This window comes from Oncorhynchus mykiss, chromosome 25, assembly GCF_013265735.2.
Source record: "Oncorhynchus mykiss isolate Arlee chromosome 25, USDA_OmykA_1.1, whole genome shotgun sequence".
NCBI lineage: Eukaryota > Metazoa > Chordata > Actinopteri > Salmoniformes > Salmonidae > Oncorhynchus > Oncorhynchus mykiss.
In genome coordinates, this window is record NC_048589.1 from 34,965,399 (window position 1) to 34,983,677 (window position 18,279).

The 18,279-nt window shown below is 47.2% G+C and overlaps 1 protein-coding gene across 1 annotated transcript in view; it reads right to left on the bottom strand.

Annotated features, from left to right (window-relative positions):
• Window positions 1-4,666: 4,666 nt before the first annotated feature.
• Window positions 4,667-18,279, bottom strand: part of LOC110505829 (tau-tubulin kinase 2) — a 30,380-nt gene continuing 16,767 nt past the window's right edge. Inside the window, exons 8-15 of the mRNA XM_036962731.1 lie at window positions 17,806-17,931; window positions 17,352-17,509; window positions 16,796-17,006; window positions 14,758-14,984; window positions 13,832-14,420; window positions 10,569-10,931; window positions 8,205-9,538; window positions 4,667-7,935 (exon numbers count right to left, since the gene is read on the bottom strand). Coding sequence (XP_036818626.1) covers window positions 7,437-7,935; window positions 8,205-9,538; window positions 10,569-10,931; window positions 13,832-14,420; window positions 14,758-14,984; window positions 16,796-17,006; window positions 17,352-17,509; window positions 17,806-17,931 — 3,507 coding nt within the window. The 3' untranslated portion in view covers window positions 4,667-7,436. The remainder of the gene's footprint in view (window positions 7,936-8,204; window positions 9,539-10,568; window positions 10,932-13,831; window positions 14,421-14,757; window positions 14,985-16,795; window positions 17,007-17,351; window positions 17,510-17,805; window positions 17,932-18,279) is intronic.

The following is an 18,279-nucleotide window of genomic DNA, read 5'->3' on the forward strand; positions in this document are numbered from 1 at the left end:
TATGTAAAGCTCTGACGAAGGCCGTGAGGTCGATATGTAAAGCTCTGACGAAGGCCGTGAGGTCGATATGTAAAGCTCTGACGAAGGCCGTGAGGTCGATATGTAAAACTCTGACGAAGGCTGTGAGGTCGATATGTAAAGCTCTGACGAAGGCCGTGAGGTCGATATGTAAAACTCTGACGAAGGCTGTGAGGTCGATATGTAAAGCTCTGACGAAGGCCGTGAGGTCGATATGTAAAGCTCTGACGAAGGCTGTGAGGTCGATACATAAAGCTCTGACGAAGGCCGTGAGGTCGATATGTAAAGCTCTGACGAAGGCCGTGAGGTCGATATGTAAAGCTCTGACGAAGGCTGTGAGGTCGATACATAAAGCTCTGACGAAGGCCGTGAGGTCGATATGTAAAGCTCTGACGAAGGCCGTGAGGTCGATATGTAAAGCTCTGACGAAGGCTGTGAGGTCGATACATAAAGCTCTGACGAAGGCCGTGAGGTCGATATGTAAAGCTCTGACAAAGGCCGTGAGGTCGATATGTATAGCTTATGAAAGAGCAGTGATACTATCAAGAGCAGTGTGCGGGTTCCTTATTTTTTCTAATTTTATTCAACTGTTAACATGACACTGCAAAAAAGATGGCTCAGATGTGCGAGTGCCTTTCGAATGAAGTGTAACCAGAAGTCAAATCGAACCTGTTGAAATATCATCTACTTGTCACTAGACCACTTCTCAAATAAATAAGTCAAGTGTATTATTTTCTGCATGCTGAATGAGTATTTTATTTATAACCAGTTTATAAAAATAAAATACAAAATCATTTTAAATTAACTGAAAAAAAACACACTGTACAAGGCATTGATATGGTATGAACGATAAAACAAACATAAATAATTACAGTTATGTACAATGTAGATCTTCCCCTTGTTACAGTCTTTCCTTCTGACTGTACACATATTTCTAAACCGTTGCACCACAGGACTAAAACGTGAACCATTTCAAGAAATATCTAACAAAGGCAACAATGAGCATCCATACACCCAATATATTCATTTGTTGTTGTTTGTTGATGTTGTTTTTAGCTGTTTAGCCTATTGTCCCAAAACCTCCAACAACACAGTATCTGTGGCCTGGCCATGAATGAGTACAATCATTGGAGCACAGATACAGGCATGCTATGACAGCTTCGTGACACCTGTACAATCCCACCACCATGTCACCAGTGACAAATCAAAATCTCAGTGAGGAAAGTAACAATATACCACTTTGTTTGTGCAATAATAACAATAAAATACAAATATAATTAATGGATTGATTATTGGCATCACTGTTTATTCCTTTAGCTCTTTACTGAAGCCATTACTGAAGCAATAAGTGATGGTTCATCAAGATGATCTTTGAAATTAATACTTTTCACTTTTTAAAGTTATATATAAAAAAATTGCAGTTAGTTAGCTTATGGAAGTACCGAATATAGCCTAGAATTGAAAAGATATCGCAATACTGCTTGGTGTGGTACTATATTGATGTTTACATCACAATCTCTAGATGTAAAAACAGACCTTTATCATACAACCAAGAGAAATTTAAAACCCTTACAACACTCAACCTCGGTTCTGATTCCAGAATCCAGACACAGCTCACTGGTCAAATTGTTACTCACGTTGAAGTCACGCATTCTGTCCAGTTAATGGACAACTTGATTGGGCCAAACGAGCCAATAAGAACAGAGCTGCCAACAGAAAGCAAAGCAATCTATCTGATGCTAATTTGCTGGAGAAATAGTTCCCACAGATCTATAAAGGCAGAACACACACACACACACACACACTCACACATGCATAATGACGACAGACACACACACACACACAGTTGCTAATCTGTTTAAGATCTTATCCTGATTGCCTCGTCACTTTTACCCCTACCTACATGTACATATTACCTCAGTTACCTCGTACCCCTGCACACTGACTCTGTACTGGTACTCCTTGTATATAGTCTCGTTACTGTTATTTTATTGTGTCATTATTCCCTTTTTTATTTTGCTAATTATTCTTACTTTTTCACTGCATTGTTGGGAAAGGGCTCCTAAACAAGCATTTCACAGTAAAGTCTACACCTGTTGTATTCGGCGCATGTGACAAATAACATTTGATTTGAACACACCTGTCAAAGAGGGAAAGGGAGAACCCTATACAGCCTATGGGAGGAACCTGACGGTAGGTTGGGGCTAAGCAGTGGAGTGATCCTCAGCACAGAGTAGACAGACAGACACAGTTCAGTTATCCCTTGCTTTACACACAGCCAGGGGAAGACAAGAGAAAACACATGATTAAGGCAACTGACTGACTGAACACCGTCTGTGTCTGCCTTGGGATGAGTCCCATCATAGCTGCTCTATGAGACAGAGAGGGAGTTCCACGCTGCCTACATGTTGCTCTGTGAGACAGAGAGGGAGTTCCACGCTGCCTACATGTTGCTCTGTGAGACGGAGAGGGAGTTCCACGCTGCCTACATGTTGCTCTGTGAGACAGAGAGGGAGTTCCACGCTGCCTACATGTTGCTCTGTGAGACAGAGAGGGAGTTCCACGCTGCCTACATGTTGCTCTGTGAGACAGAGAGGGAGTTCCACGCTGCCTACATGTTGCTCTGTGAGACAGAGAGGGAGTTCCACGCTGCCTACATGTTGCTCTGTGAGACAGAGAGGGAGTTCCACGCTGCCTACATGTTGCTCTGTGAGACAGAGAGGGAGTTCCACGCTGCCTACATGTTGCTCTGTGAGACAGAGAGGGAGTTCCACGCTGCCTACATGTTGCTCTGTGAGACAGAGAGGGAGTTCCAGGCTGCCTACATGTTGCTCTGTGAGACAGAGAGGGAGTTCCACGCTGCCTATATGTTGCTCTGTGAGACAGAGAGGGAGAACCACGCTGCCTACATGTTGCTCTGTGAGACAGAGAGGGAGTTCCAGGCTGCCTACATGTTGCTCTGTGAGACAGAGAGGGAGTTCCACGCTGCCTACATGTTGCTCTGTGAGACAGAGAGGGAGTTCCACGCTGCCTACATGTTGCTCTGTGAGACAGAGAGGGAGAACCACGCTGCCTATATGTTGCTCTGTGAGACAGAGAGGGAGTTCCAGGCTGCCTACATGTTGCTCTGTGAGACAGAGAGGGAGTTCCACGCTGCCTACATGTTGCTCTGTGAGACAGAGAGGGAGTTCCACGCTGCCTACATGTTGCTCTGTGAGACAGAGAGGGAGTTCCACGCTGCCTACATGTTGCTCTGTGAGACAGAGGGGGTGTTCCACGCTGCCTACATGTTGCTCTGTGAGACAGAGAGGGAGTTCCACGCTGCCTACATGTTGCTCTGTGAGACAGAGAGGGAGAACCACGCTGCCTACATGTTGCTCTGTGAGACAGAGAGCTAGTTCCACGCTGCCTACATGTTGCTCTGTGAGACAGAGAGGGAGTTCCACGCTGCCTACATGTTGCTCTGTGAGACAGAGAGGGAGAACCACGCTGCCTACATGTTGCTCTGTGAGACAGAGAGGGAGTTCCACGCTGCCTATATGTTGCTCTGTGAGACAGAGAGGGAGAACCACGCTGCCTACATGTTGCTCTGTGAGACAGAAAGGGAGTTCCACGCTGCCTACATATTGCTCTGTGAGACAGAGAGGGAGTTCCACGCTGCCTACATGTTGCTCTGTGAGACAGAGGGGGAGTTCCACGCTGCCTACATGTTGCTCTGTGAGACAGAGAGGGAGTTCCACGCTGCCTACATGTTGCTCTGTGAGACAGAGGGGGAGTTCCACGCTGCCTACATGTTGCTCTGTGAGACAGAGAGGGAGAACCACGCTGCCTACATGTTGCTCTGTGAGACAGAGAGGGAGTTCCACGCTGCCTACATGTTGCTCTGTGAGACAGAGGGGGTGTTCCAGGCTGCCTACATGTTGCTCTGTGAGAAAGAGGGGGCGTTCCAGGCTGCCTACATGTTGCTCTGTGAGACAGAGAGGGCGTTCCACGCTGCCTACATGTTGCTCTGTGAGACAGAGAGGGAGTTCCACGCTGCCTACATGTTGCTCTGTGAGACAGAGGGGGTGTTCCAGGCTGCCTACATGTTGCTCTGTGAGAAAGAGGGGGCGTTCCAGGCTGCCTACACATTGCTCTGTGAGAGGTTGCCTACACTTTGCACAGATCATTAAGTAATTGATGGGGTTCCTGCAATGTTAAACACTACTCTCTTTCACATTTGTAGCTATCTTAGTTCAATCAGATCTGTATCAACATGTCTGTAATGTAAACAACCTGGAATGCCACCAGACTGTAGGCAGGTACCAATACCATCTACCACAATGGACCAATAAAACAATTCACTTGACATACAGTAGATCATTATAGTTCATCTCATACTGCAGAATTACAGTAGATTATGGTTGTATGATAAAAGTACTTTAGATTAAGGCAATTATTTTCCTCTACACGTTATTCATACTATGCATGTGTCACATCATGATAAGCCAATCAGACCATACTATGCATGTGTCACATCATGATAATAAGCCAATCAGACTCTACGATGCATGTGCCACATCATGATAATAAGCCAATCAGACCATACTATGCATGTGTCACATCATGATAATAAGCCAATCAGACAGATGTAAAATAAATACAGAAGTTTTTTTTTTATCAGTAATGAGTCAGTACAGTAGTCCTAAGATGTGAGCATTGGAGAGCTAGGAAACCAGACCAATGCTGTGGGTCAAGTGGGACGATAAGAGTGAACGAGATCATGAGACGAAAGGGAAAACTAAGCAAATGAAATATTCCAACCAAAATACATGTGGTACTACCCAACAAACATAAGTCCCTTTCAGACAATCACAGTGCATTATGGGAACTGGTATGCTGCTTACTTCACTGATTGGTTGATTGTTTTTCTCGGTAGGCAGCGCATGCAAGGCGTAGTAGTGCTGGAAGCATGAGTTAGTTATATCACAGTGTATTACAAGCAGAGGGGTGGGGAGAGGTAGCCTGCGTATCACTGTTTCTGCTATCATACCACTCCTTGTCATGCCAATGCTTGACAATGACACAGAGTACAACGAGTGGAATGTCAGCACAAAACTGGTTCTGGATTTCAGGCTAAGGGAGAGGGTGTAGTAGGTAGAACCAATGTTAGGTGAGGGAGGTTTTAAATGAGTGTTCATTGAATCTTTATGAAGTAAAGAAAATGGGGTCGGTTCTCAAACAATACATTAACTGTTTGAAATAATAGTGCACAAAACATGTCATTACAAAGCAAAGACAACATTCTTCTTCGCATGTTTTTTATCCTTTGGAAGTTTGAAACATTGATTTGGTATAGGATATTTATGACATAAATCGGTGTTTCCCTCCTCCAGTCCTCCAGTCCTCCAGTACCCACAACAGTACGCATTTCTATTGTAGCCCTGGACAAGCACACCTGATTAAACTTGTCAACTCATCATCAAGCCCTCGATTAACTAAATCAGGTGTGTTTGTCCGGGGCTACAACAACGTGTGCTGTTGGGGGTACTGGAGGAGGGAAACTGACATAAATAGTATGATATTATTTGACATAAATGTTGGACTTGTCCTAAACTTTATACAACACAGGATATCTACGTTTTAGTTTAAAACATGTCCTTTTTTTAATATCATAAATAACAATGATCGTTATTTGAATAAATCAAATAAAAACATTAACTTGGCTTCCTTTTCCTTGTAGTGAATAAGACTGCTACAATCACATGATGAGGACTGTCTGTCTGTAGTGAATAAGACTGCTACAATCACATGATGAGGACTGTCTGTCTGTAGTGAATAAGACTGCTACAATCACATGATGAGGACTGTCTGTCTGCAGCTGGCACAAATTAGTCTTATTAGACTCCTTGAATAAAAATGAGAAACATACTTTGCAGTGAAACCAGAAGCTGCTCAAAGTGCCAAGGCAAGGCACACATTATACATGAATGATAATAATAACTTAGTATTCACCACTAGTGTAGTGGGTAATGAGTACCATAAGTGTTATCAGCAGGCATCCTAATTCTCCTCAGCAGGCATCCTAATTCTCCTCAGCAGGCATCCCAATTCTCCTCAGCAGGCATCCCAATTCTCCTCAGCAGGCATCCCAATCCTCCTCAGCAGGCATCCCAATCCACCCCCCCCCCCCCCCACCCCCCCCATCCATATATTTAAATGAATTGGATGGTTGTAAGCATGGGCAAGGTTAGGGAGGGTTGCCATCATATCTCTTACACCATTCCTCCAGGGAGGAAGGGTAGAGAATTGGGACACAAAGTCAGACTCCATTCTGAAGAGGAGCATACAAAGGGAATCATGGTCCAGTAACTAGTGTTCAATCACACATTTAGTTTGCCATTTAGATTCCCCAGATCAGTCAACACATTAGGCACAAGTACGTGTGTGAGCACACACACATTTTATATGATTGTTTTAAAGGAAGGATCACTTCCTTCTCAAAAGACTGATCACTTCTATCATTGATCAATTGATTGCTTTAAATGCCTTAGAAATAAATGACACTCACTGTACATCTGAAGTCAGAGAGAGAGAGAGAGAGAGAGAGAGAGAGAGAGAGAGAGAGAGAGAGAGGACACATCAATCGATGATGTCATCAGTTAGTGTGTACCTGGTGTGACAAGTGTGTCAAGATGTAAATAAATAGGTTCTGTAGATAGTGTACATTTCTCTGGAGCTTCATGGCCATAAATGTAGACTTGCTATACCTTGCACTCCCCAGGTCAGTACAGAGGAAACAGAATAGACTGAGTCTATATTAAATTGGTGAGTGATGAATAAATGAGTGCTCATCCACTGACTGACCTAGGGTATTCTGAATGAGGGCTAAGTGTGTTCACTTCACTGCTGATAGGAGGGAAAACACCTCACAAGAACACCAACATCTTATACATAGCATAATGCACATAGATTCTTTTCGCATTAGGTATGAACTATTAAAGTGGGCATATGAATTAGGGACTAAACAATGACCAAATAGTTGGAATTAGAGAAGAAAGTGTGAAGGAGGAGAGGGGGGGACAGGGGAGGAGAGGGGGGGACATTATGTTCAGTATTCTCTGACAGAAGCCTCAGGTCTTCATTGATCCAGAGCAGGATCGTTTGGTCTGCATCAACATCCCGATCCCACCCTCTGCTGTGGCAACGACACTGACTCCCAGGCCATACTCGTAAAGCCTCTCACAATAAGACTACTGATCTAGGATCGGTCTAACCTTTTAGGTCATAATGAATACGATTGTACATGTAATCGTATTAATTATTACCTAAAAGGCCAAACTGATCGTAGATCAGCAGTCCTACTCTGAGAGACTTGAATAAACGGGCCCAGGGGTTTCTATGGGTCAGGCTAGGACCAGGGCCAGAGCAGTGACCCACTATCTGCTGCTCAGCTTGCTGGAGCACTTCCTCTCTCTCTCCTCGCGGCTGCAGACTTTCCACTTGAGGGCGTGGTGGTGGTGGGAGCCGGTGCGGGCCTGGCGGCAGCAGCAAATCTCCTGATGGTGGGGGTAGGAGCGCCGGGGAGGAGGCGGGGACCCAGAGAAGCTGGGAGGAGAACAGGAGCGACCGAAACAAACCCCTCTGCCTCGCTCTCCCCCGCGGTGTTCGTGGCGAGAGGGGGAGGAGGAGACAGAGCGCTGTAGAGAGGAACAGCTGCGTGGGGAGGCACTGGAGCTCCGGTGGTGATGGTGGTGGGGGGAGCTGGTCAGGCTACACATGCCCATCCGGGAGCCTACAAGCTGGGCTGAGGAGTGCCCGTGGTGGGGGGAACCGCGGGCAGATCCACCACCCTGACCATGGTGCATCAGCTGGGACAGACAGGTCAGGAGGTCTGAGTCCCTTGTGCTGCCCGCTCGGGTACGATAACGCTTCAGTCTTGGGTGGAGGAAGGGGGTGAGGTTTTGGGAAGAAGGAGAATGAGTTCAGAGCTTTAGATATACCTTTAACATGTAGATGAATGTAATTCAGTTAATGATAGTAGAGGCTCATCCCAGATCTGTTGGTGCTGTCTTGCCAACCCCAAACATTGGCATGACAATGAACATAGGAGTTGGCAAGGCTGCACAAACAGACTCGGAACCAGGTTACCATGATAAAGGTGAGATAAACCTGTCATTAAAGCTAATCATGAAGAGTCCTATTACCTGCCCTCCGCTGCAAGCCGACTGGGTGGTCTCCCCGGCGGTGGGCGTGGAAGGTACTGTGCAGCACTCTCCGGCTCTGGGGCCGGGTTGGTAGGGTTAAAAGGGCGTGGGATCTTGCTCTTACGGAACAGGGGGCTGGAAGAGGAGGAGAGGGAGGGGGCGTCATTCCCCTGGCAGTCAGAGCCCAGGAACGACTCATCGGCCTTCTCAGAGTGGTCTGAGGCGGAGGACAGCTGGTCCCCGTGGGGGAGCAAGGCCACGACGGGGCCGCGGTGGGAGATAGAGGGAGAGGGGGCTGGGTGGTGGCCTCCTCCCTGGTGGTGGGGGGCTTTCTTCTGGAGCAGCTTCTCCATGGCAGAGCCAGGGGTGGGGAGAAGGTCCAGCAGGACGGGGATACGGCTCAGCTTGCGGGAGGGGTCCTTACGGGGACTGGGTGGCGGAGAGGGGGTGGTCAGAGCTGGGGTTTGGTCAGTGGTCTCCACCCCATCACCCCTGTCAGGCTGGGGTTGGTCACTCTCAGGGTCTTTGAGCTCTGGAAAGGCTCCACAGCCACTGACGTCTCCCTGGCCGTTAGCTGGGGGAGAGAGATGGCCGTTTACTAGGCCGAACAGTGGGCTGTGGGGGGACTTAGGGGAATTAGAACGTGGAGAATGAGAAGAACGGGGGGAGCGAGGAGAACGGGGGGAGCGAGGAGAATGGGGGGAGCGAGGAGAATTAGAACGTGGAGATTGAGGAGAACGGGGGGAGCGAGGAGAACGGGGGGAGCGAGGAGAATGGGGGGAGCGAAGAGAACGGGGGGAGCGAGGAGAATGGGGGGAGCGAGGAGAACGGGGGGAGCGAGGAGAACGGGGGGAGCGAGGAGAATGGGAGGAGCGAGGAGAATTAGAACGTGGAGAATGAGGAGAACGGGGGGAGCGAGGAGAACGGGGGGAGCGAGGAGAATGGGGGGAGCGAGGAGAACGGGGGGAGCGAGGAGAACGGGGGGAGCGAGGAGAACGGGGGGAGCGAGGAGAATGGGGGGAGCGAGGAGAACAGGGGGAGCGAGGAGAATGGGGGGAGCGAGGAGAGGACGCTCGGCTTGGCACAGGGCTGTGGGCTTTGGTGTAGGTCTGGGTGTCTCGTCCGTTGATCAGGGTATCTGCCAGGAGGTCATCCAGGCTGGTGGGGCTGCCGGGCTGGCTAGGGGTGTGGCTAGGGGTGGGCAGGATGTAGATGTCAGTGGTAGCAGTATTATCCTGGGGCTGCTGGGCCTCAGCTGCTGCATCTTCTCGTCTCTCCAGCTGTAGGCCCTGTGGAGCACAGTCTGAGCCAGACGGGGACTGCTGAGCTGTCAGCTAAAGAGAGAGGGGAAAGGGAGAAAAAGGGAGAGAAGGGTGGGGGAAGCAGAAAGACACAGAGAGAGAGAAGGGGGAGAGAGAGGGGGGGGGAGAAGGAGAAAGAGAGAGATAAAGAAAGAAAGAGACAGGGGAAGGAGAAAGACACAAAGAGAGAGAGAGAGAGAGAGAGAGAGAGAGAGAGAGAGAGAGAGAGAGTGGGCAGGTTAACAAATAAATAGAGTCAAATTATTGCATTGTAAGAGATCATGTGAAAATATTGAATGGAGATCATAACATGATCATAACATGTCACAGCATCATCAAGGCAATGTCAGTCAAGCTGTTAGTTGATATCAAAAAAGCGCAACAAGACGGACCTGGGTCAAATCTATCATCTGTTTGATTTAGCTTGGACTTTTGGGACTATGCCATTGTGCCTGGAATGCTTACTCAAGCACCACTCAAGTATTTGACACGTATTTAACCCAGATCTGCAACAACAACAAAAACATTCACTCAACTAATCAGGGGCTTACAAAAGAGACAGGAAGTCAGGGTCCGTAAAAAAGCAGTTCAGGTTGAGTAAAAAAGAGAGAGAACACAGGAGGATATGAAATAACAACAGACAAAAGTCCCTGTCTTGCAATGAAGAAAAGTGGAATTGCAATTTCATTCACGCTCTGAATTTACTGAATTGAAAAGGAATTGTAAAGGAAATGACCCTAACTATTCCCCTGACATCAGGACATATGGATCTGAGCATGCTTTGTCTGTAGCACAATGGCCTGCTCTTCTCTGGAGAAAGCCCCCTGCCGGACGACAACACAACAACACCACAATTCAACACAATAACAACCATAACAACAACAACCCAACAAAACACAGCACAACTAACACACTAGCAGCAAAAGGAAACAAAAAGAACAACCAAACTATTTTAAAAAGACAGTAAGTATCTAATAGTGGAGGGAATTAGGTAGGCGGTGTGTTATGATCAAGATAGAGACGTCTGATTGGTTCGTGGCCCAGGGGTAGATTGATCAATCACCTGCTGGAGTTGGGCTCGTGTGATGCGTATAACGGAAGGGAACTTGCTGCTGGCGGCGCCCGCCGGAATAGCGGGCAGTTTCCTGCGCCCGGAGGGTGATTGGTTACGGGCGGAACCGAGGCCGGGGTGAGGAGGTGGCGGTAGGGAGGCGTGGTAGGAGGAAGAGGAGGTGGGATGGAGGAGGTACTGGTTGTGGTGGTCGGCTGAGTAGCTGCGACTCATCCCAGGGGGGTCCCTCTGGTGCAGGGGGTCCGACAGGGTGGTGAGGAGGGTCTGGGTGTGCGGGCTTGGGGAACGCAGGAGCAGGGGACTGGACATCCTGGCCAACACCTCCTCAGGCAGAGATGGAGGAGAGGTAGGGAGCTAAGAGAGGTGATGAGAGGTAAAGTTGGGGAGGGAGGACGGAGCAGGAAGAGGTAAAGTTGTAAGAAGAGAGGACGGAGCAGCAAGAGGTAAAGTCGTAAGAAGAGAGGACGGAGCAGGAAGAGGTAAAGTCGTAAGAAGAGAGGACGGAGCAGGAAGAGGTAAAGTCGTAAGAAGAGAGGATGGAGCAGGAAGAGGTAAAGTCGTAAGAAGAGAGGACGGAGCAGGAAGAGGTAAAGTAGTAAGAAGAGAGGACGGAGCAGGAAGAGGTAAAGTCGGGGAGAGAGGACAGAGCAGGAAGAGGTAAAGTTGTGGAGAGAGGACGGAGCAGGAAGAGGTAAAGTTGTAAGAAGAGAGGACGGAGCAGGAAGAGGTAAAGTTGTAAGAAGAGAGGACGGAGCAGGAAGAGGTAAAGTTGTAAGAAGAGAGGACGGAGCAGGAAGAGGTAAAGTTGTAAGAAGAGAGGACGGAGCAGGAAGAGGTAAAGTTGTAAGAAGAGAGGACGGAGCAGGAAGAGTAAAGTTGTAAGAAGAGAGGACGGAGCAGGAAGAGGTAAAGATGTAAGAAGAGAGGACGGAGCAGGAAGAGGTAAAGTTGTAAGAAGAGCAGACGGAGCAGGAAGAGGTAAAGTTGTAAGAAGAGAGGACGGAGCAGGAAGAGGTAAAGTTGTAAGAAGAGAGGACGGAGCAGGAAGAGGTAAAGTTGTAAGAAGAGAGGAGAGGACGGAGCAGGAAGAGGTAAAGTTGTAAGAAGAGAGGACGGAGCAGGAAGAGGTAAAGTTGTAAGAAGAGAGGACGGAGCAGGAAGAGGTAAAGTTGTAAGAAGAGAGGACGGAGCAGGAAGAGGTAAAGTTGTAAGAAGAGAGGACGGAGCAGGAAGAGGTAAATTTGTAAGAAGAGAGGACGGAGCAGGAAGAGGTAAAGTTGTAAGAAGAGAGGACGGAGCGGGAAGAGATAAAGTTGTAAGAAGAGAAGACGGAGCAGGAAGAGGTAAAGTTGTAAGAAGAAAGGACGGAGCAGGAAGAGGTAAAGTTGTAAGAAGAGAGGACGGAGCAGGAAGAGGTAAAGTTGTAAGAAGAGAGGACGGAGCAGGAAGAGGTAAAGTTGTAAGAAGAGAGGATGGAGCAGGAAGAGGTAAAGTTGTAAGAAGAGAGGACGGAGCAGGAAGAGGTAAAGTTGTGGAGAGAGGACGGAGCAGGAAGAGATAAAGTTGTGGAGAGGACGGAGCAGGAAGAGGTAAAGTTGTGGAGAGAGGACGGAGCAGGAAGAGGTAAAGTTGTGGAGAGAGGACGGAGCAGGAAGAGGTAAAGTTGTGGAGAGAGGACGGAGCAGGAAGAGGTAAAGTTGTAAGAAGAGAGGATGGAGCAGGAAGAGGTAAAGTTGTAAGAAGAGAGGACGGAGCAGGAAGAGGTAAAGTTGTGGAGAGAGGACGGAGCAGGAAGAGGTAAAGTTGTGGAGAGGACGGAGCAGGAAGAGGTAAAGTTGTGGAGAGAGGACGGAGCAGGAAGAGGTAAAGTTGTAAGAAGAGAGGACGGAGCAGGAAGAGGTAAAGTTGTAAGAAGAGAGGACGGAGCGGGAAGAGGTAAAGTCGGGGAGAGGACGGAGTGGGATGGCGGAGGAACAGTGTGAGAAAGGGGTGGATAGGAGTGGGGGTGAGAGAGGGGGAGGAGTTAAGCATATATTTAGAACTTAAAGGGAGCGGGTGTAAAGGTGGGAGGAATTCTGAGATCTCAAAACGTCTCCTTGAGGAATCACTATCTCTTTCTTCAGATAGCACCTTTTGATAAACGGTCAACCCAGAAAAAAAACTGAACATAGCAAATGAAAGTTGCAAATAAAAAGCAAATAATGCAAAACCATTGTCTGAGAAGTTTCCTTCATTTTATCAAGCTCACACAAGCAAAGAAACAAGCTCACAGACATAAGTGATCACGATCACATTTTACTTTAAACTACAGTAAGATGCTACTGATGATCCAGATGGATGAAGTATCCTACTGTGTCTAGTTCTGTGTTAAGGTGAAGTATCCTACTGTGTCTAGTTCTGTGTTAAGGTGAAGGATCCTACTGTGTCTAGTTCTGTGTTAAGGTGTAGTATCCTACTGTGTCTAGTTCTGTGTTAAGGTGAAGTATCCTACTGTGTCTAGTTCTGTGTAAAGGTGTAGTATCCTACTGTGTCTAGTTCTGTGTAAAAGTGTAGTATCCTACTGTGTACATTGCATGATATGTCTTGACCTGCGTGAGTTGTGTTATGGTGAAATGTACAGTGAGGTACTGTAATACCAAAGTGTTTTACAGTGAGGTATGCAATAGTGATGTGTTTTACAGTGAGGAATGTATTGGTTACATGTTTACAGTGAGGTATGTAATAGTGAAGTACTTTACAGTGAGGTATGTAATAGTGACATGTTTTACAGTGAGGTATGTAATAGTGAAGTACTTTACAGTGAGGTATGTAATAGTGAAGTATTTTACAGTGAGGTATGTAATAGTGAAGTATTTTACTGTGAGGTATATAATAGTGAAGTACTTTACTGTGAGGTATATAATAGTGAAGTACTTTACTGTGAGGTATGTAATAGTGAAGTATTTTACAGTGAGGTATGTAATAGTGAAGTACTTTACAGTGAGGTATGTAATAGTGAAGTACTTTACAGTGAGGTATGTAATAGTGAAGTATTTTACTGTGAGGTATGTAATAGTGAAGTAATTTACAGTGAGGTATGTAATAGTGAAGTATTTTACTGTGAGGTATGTAATAGTGAAGTGCTTTACAGTGAGGTATGTAATAGTGAAGTATTTTACTGTGAGGTATGTAATAGTTAAGTATTTTACTGTGAGGTATATAATAGTGAAGTATTTTACAGTGAACTGTGTCATACTAGTCTGTGAGGTCCGTACCTGTGTGAGTGCTCCCTCAGCCAGGGCATCAGCAGGGCTAGAGGGGGTGACGGGGGGCAGGCTTCCCGTAGGTCCCACACTCAGTTCCAGTCTGTCCACCCTGGGGGGTCGTCCGTTGGCGCCTGGATGCCCCTGGAGGTCCCCATTCCTGTCCCCGTGGATCTGACCAGGACTGGGGTTCCCCGTGGACCCCTCTCCTGACCCCAGGGGTACCTCCAGCACCTGCAGCTCCTCTTCTTCCTCCTTGGAGGGGCTGGTCGTAGCTTTATCTCCCATTCCTGTCCCTGGGGACCCGCTGGGCCTCTCCATCATCACCCACTCCCTGGAGTCAACCTTCCCATGGCCGGAGCTCAGGTTGAGGGCCACGAAGCCTCCGCTGCTGGGGGCCCCCTCGCCCTGTTCCAGAGACCTGTGGGAGTGAGGGGAGACGGGTTTGGGTGAACCGCTGGCACCGCCACCGGATAGGAACTCCTCGTCGTTGTGCCAGACTCGGTCAGTGCCACCACGCCCTGGTCCTGTGGCACCTCCAGTGGGTACAGCCAGGCCCTTCTCCTGCTGCTGCCCACAGCCCTCCAGCTGATTCCCTGAGCTGGAGAGACACACCGACCGATTGAACAGGTCAGGCGATGGCAGATTATAACATAGTAGTTAGTGTACTATTGATGGTTGGTACAGTAGCACAAGCGCTGTTGTTAGCAGCAGGGTTAGCAATAGCAGGGTTGAGGTCTATTGCATTGAAATTCAGTCAGTTTAGGAAGTAAACTAATTCATCATTAAAACAACCTTTTAAATGATTGTATAGGAACTTTAGTTCATCTTGATTAATATCCTGAACAGACTGAATTGCAGTAGAATCTAGTCCCTGGTTGTTATGTTAGCGTAGAATGGAAGGAATAGAAGGCCAGGGGGTTAGTGGGGGTACTGACCACGCCTCCATGAACCGTTCAGGACTGGGCTTGGTCTCCAGGGTCAGCCTCCTGTCCAGCTCAAAGCTGTGGATGTTACGGAGCTTCCTGAGGAGAGGACTACCACCATCCTGTCCTGACACCCCCACTATCTCAGAGTGTACCCGGACAGGGGAGCCCAGGCTGAGGTTGGCATACGGGCTCTGGAGACCCCCCTGGTTGTTGCTGTTCTCTTCCTCTGTTGCTGCCTAGTGGGGAGAGAAACGGGGGATAGAGTGATATATGGTTGAACTCAGTCGTCATGGTGTGTGTGTTTCAGGGTTTCCGTTTGACCGGCAGCATTTGAATTTACTGGACATTTGAGAAATGTACCGGACCCATATGCATTGGGTGCAACGGGATGCATCCTTCTTACTGAATTCCAATGCGCAGTTTGGAGATGTTAGAATGACTGTTCACATGTACTTTCCTTCAGCCAACGTACAGCAAAATCCCCAGCCTATGTCAATCTGCTGTTTCCCATAGTAGAAAAGTTGACCTATTCTATTGGTCAGCTTGACGTTCTATGCGAGAAAGAAATAGCCTATTCCAAACAGACTCTGGGACAGTTATGTGATGATAGATGCCAATTTCATACAACCAATAGTCCTAGGCTACATTAAAATACTTTAGAAAAGCAATGAGGCTGATGAAACAGATCAGAACATTTAGCTCAAAATGTTGATAAACTTATTTCTTCACATTATAAACGCAGCAATGTGCACAAGGCAGTAGAATACACAAGGCAGTAGGCTACACAAGTCGGTAAGCTACACAAGTCGGTAAGCTACACAAGTCGGTAAGCTACACAAGTCGGTAAGCTACACAAGTCGGTAAGCTACACAAGTCGGTAGGCTACACAAGTCGGTAGGCTACACAAGTCGGTAAGCTACACAAGTCGGTAGGCTACACAAGTCGGTAAGCTACACAAGTCGGTAGGCTACACAAGTCGGTAAGCTACACAAGTCGGTAGGCTACACAAGTCGGTAGGCTACACAGTCGGTAAGCTACACAGTCAGTAAGCTACACAGTCGGTAGGCTACACAGTCGGTAAGCTACACAAGTCGGTAGGCTACACAAGTCGGTAGGCTACACAAGTCGGTAGGCTACGTGCAAATGATCGTTCCATAATGCAGTTAGCGGGAAAACACCATTGCCAAAAGCCCACCACACATGTGACAGAGATGAAAATATCTGTTCGAAATGTCGAAAGAGGTGAGATCTAAAGAGGCAACAACTATCATGGGCTGCTGATATGACTAGGATAATGCCTTTGGCTACTGGACAATGAAAGAAAGGTGATTTAAAAACCAAAAGAACATGAGAGAAATAGGCTACATGGTTTCAATGGTATATGGAAGACTTTAGAAAAATTATTTTGGCTAGGCTACTTTGAAGCAAGTAAAACTTTAAAGTTTCAAACAATTAAGTACATGTTTTCAAAATGCATACGGCCTCCAGCTCATTGTCAAGTGGTTTGTGACACGCTGAATCCTGCCTACCCCTGCCTATGCACTTGAATAGTGAATAGAAAGCACGTTTCAATTACCAGTTGAGAAATACAAATATTTGCTATTTTTAATCGTGGCCATGAAAACTTTTTTTTTTAACACGTGATTGCATTTAGATTTGTTATGCAATGATTGGTCTTATAAAAGCATGTTTCACTCCAGCAGCAAAGAATGAGCTGTTTGAGAAGCTGTAACAGCAGCTCTCTCACTGTCTGACAGATTTTCTACTCAAATGTAGGCTCTGTATCTGTATGCTGTACAGGTGTGATTAATAAGATAGGCTACATAGCGACAAACAGAAATACACACTTGCCAATTTAATTCCACTAAATTATGCAAATGTGCCTATAGATCAATAAGCATGATCGGTCAAATATATTTCCATCGACTAGTATTTCCATCAATGAATAGGCTAAAAAAGCATTATTTTGCAACGGGATTTTAGCCGGGGGCAATTAGCCTATTACCGGCTAATGGAAACCCTGGTGTCGGTGTGTTCTCCTCTCTACCTTCCACACAGCGGTCCTGATGCGGTTACGGTTACGGTCCAGCTCCTCCCAGACGTCAGCTTCCTGGTTGGCCCGGGGCATGCTGGGGGATCCGGGGCGTCGGTCTGGAGGAGGGTTGTTCTCCCCGTTGTCACTAAGCTGCTCGTCCTGCAGAACATCGTCTGTGTTCTCCCTCGCCAGGTCCCCAGGGATCAGGGATGCATTGGCCATGCTGAAATTATAGAGTGAATGTTACTCTGATGTCGCTAAGTCATCCATCCATTCATCAGTTAATTAATTCATTAATGCATTCATTCATCCATTCAACGGGTGGATACATTCAACCATTCATTCATTCAACAGGTAGATTAATTAATTAAATTGGAAGATTAATTAATTAATCTGGTAAACAAGTTAAAAGTGTGTGATCGTGAAATAGACAAAAAATCCCCTGAACAGTCAGTGGACCTTTAAACAGTTCATTCAAGATTCCCAGTCTGTGTGTGTGTGTGTGTGTGTGTGTGTTCCCAGTCTCTGTGTGTGTTGTGTGTGTGTGTGTGTGTTCCCAGTCTCTTACCCCATGTGTGCTGGGGTGAGTCGCGTGTGGTGCTGTGGTGTGGTGGCTGTAGCGTTGATGGTCAGAGTACCATCAGACCCAGTCCTCTCCCAGTCATACGGGTCATTCTCCACCACGTTGTAGGTCTTCATACTGTTGTCAAACACTGACAACAGCAGCTACAACACAACAGAAAGTCACATGATGTCATATCCTGAGATACCTAACAGCTTGTACAACATCACTGACTGTCTGACTGATGGATACTCAGTACTCCAGAAAGAGGGCTCAGACAGTCATACAGTCATGCAGACAATCAGTCGGTCTGAAAACATACACTACATACACACGTCCTGGGACTTACTGTATATTTACACAGGGAACTGTAACGAAATGCTTAGTTCTAACTGTTAAAAGATAGAGATACTGTATACACACATAGAGTAGGTAAAGGGAGAGAGATCTGCCATCTTACCTGATAGTCTGGTTTGGTGAAGTAGTCCAGGTTAGAGATGTGATCCAGGAAGACAGTGAACTCAGCAGGCAGGTGTTTCAGCATGAGCCTGTGGTCATAGGTGTCCTTCAGCTTCCCTACATGCTCCTGGGGAGGGAGGCAGAGAGATGGAGAGAGAGGTGTTTCATGATGAGCCTGTGGTCATAGGTGTCCTTCAACTTCCCTACATGTTCCTGGGGAGGGAGGGAGAGAAATGGAGAGAGAGGTGTTTCATGATGAGCCTGTGGTCATAGATGTCCTTCAACTTCCCTACATGCTCCTGGGGAGGGAGGGAGAGAGATGGAGAGAGAGGTGTTTCAGCATGAGCCTGTGGTCATAAGTGTCCTCCAGCTTCCCTACATGGTCCTGGGGAGGGAGGGAGATAGATGGAGAGAGAGGTGTTTCAGCATGAGCCTGTGGTCATAGGTGTCCTCCAGCTTCCCTACATGCTCCTGG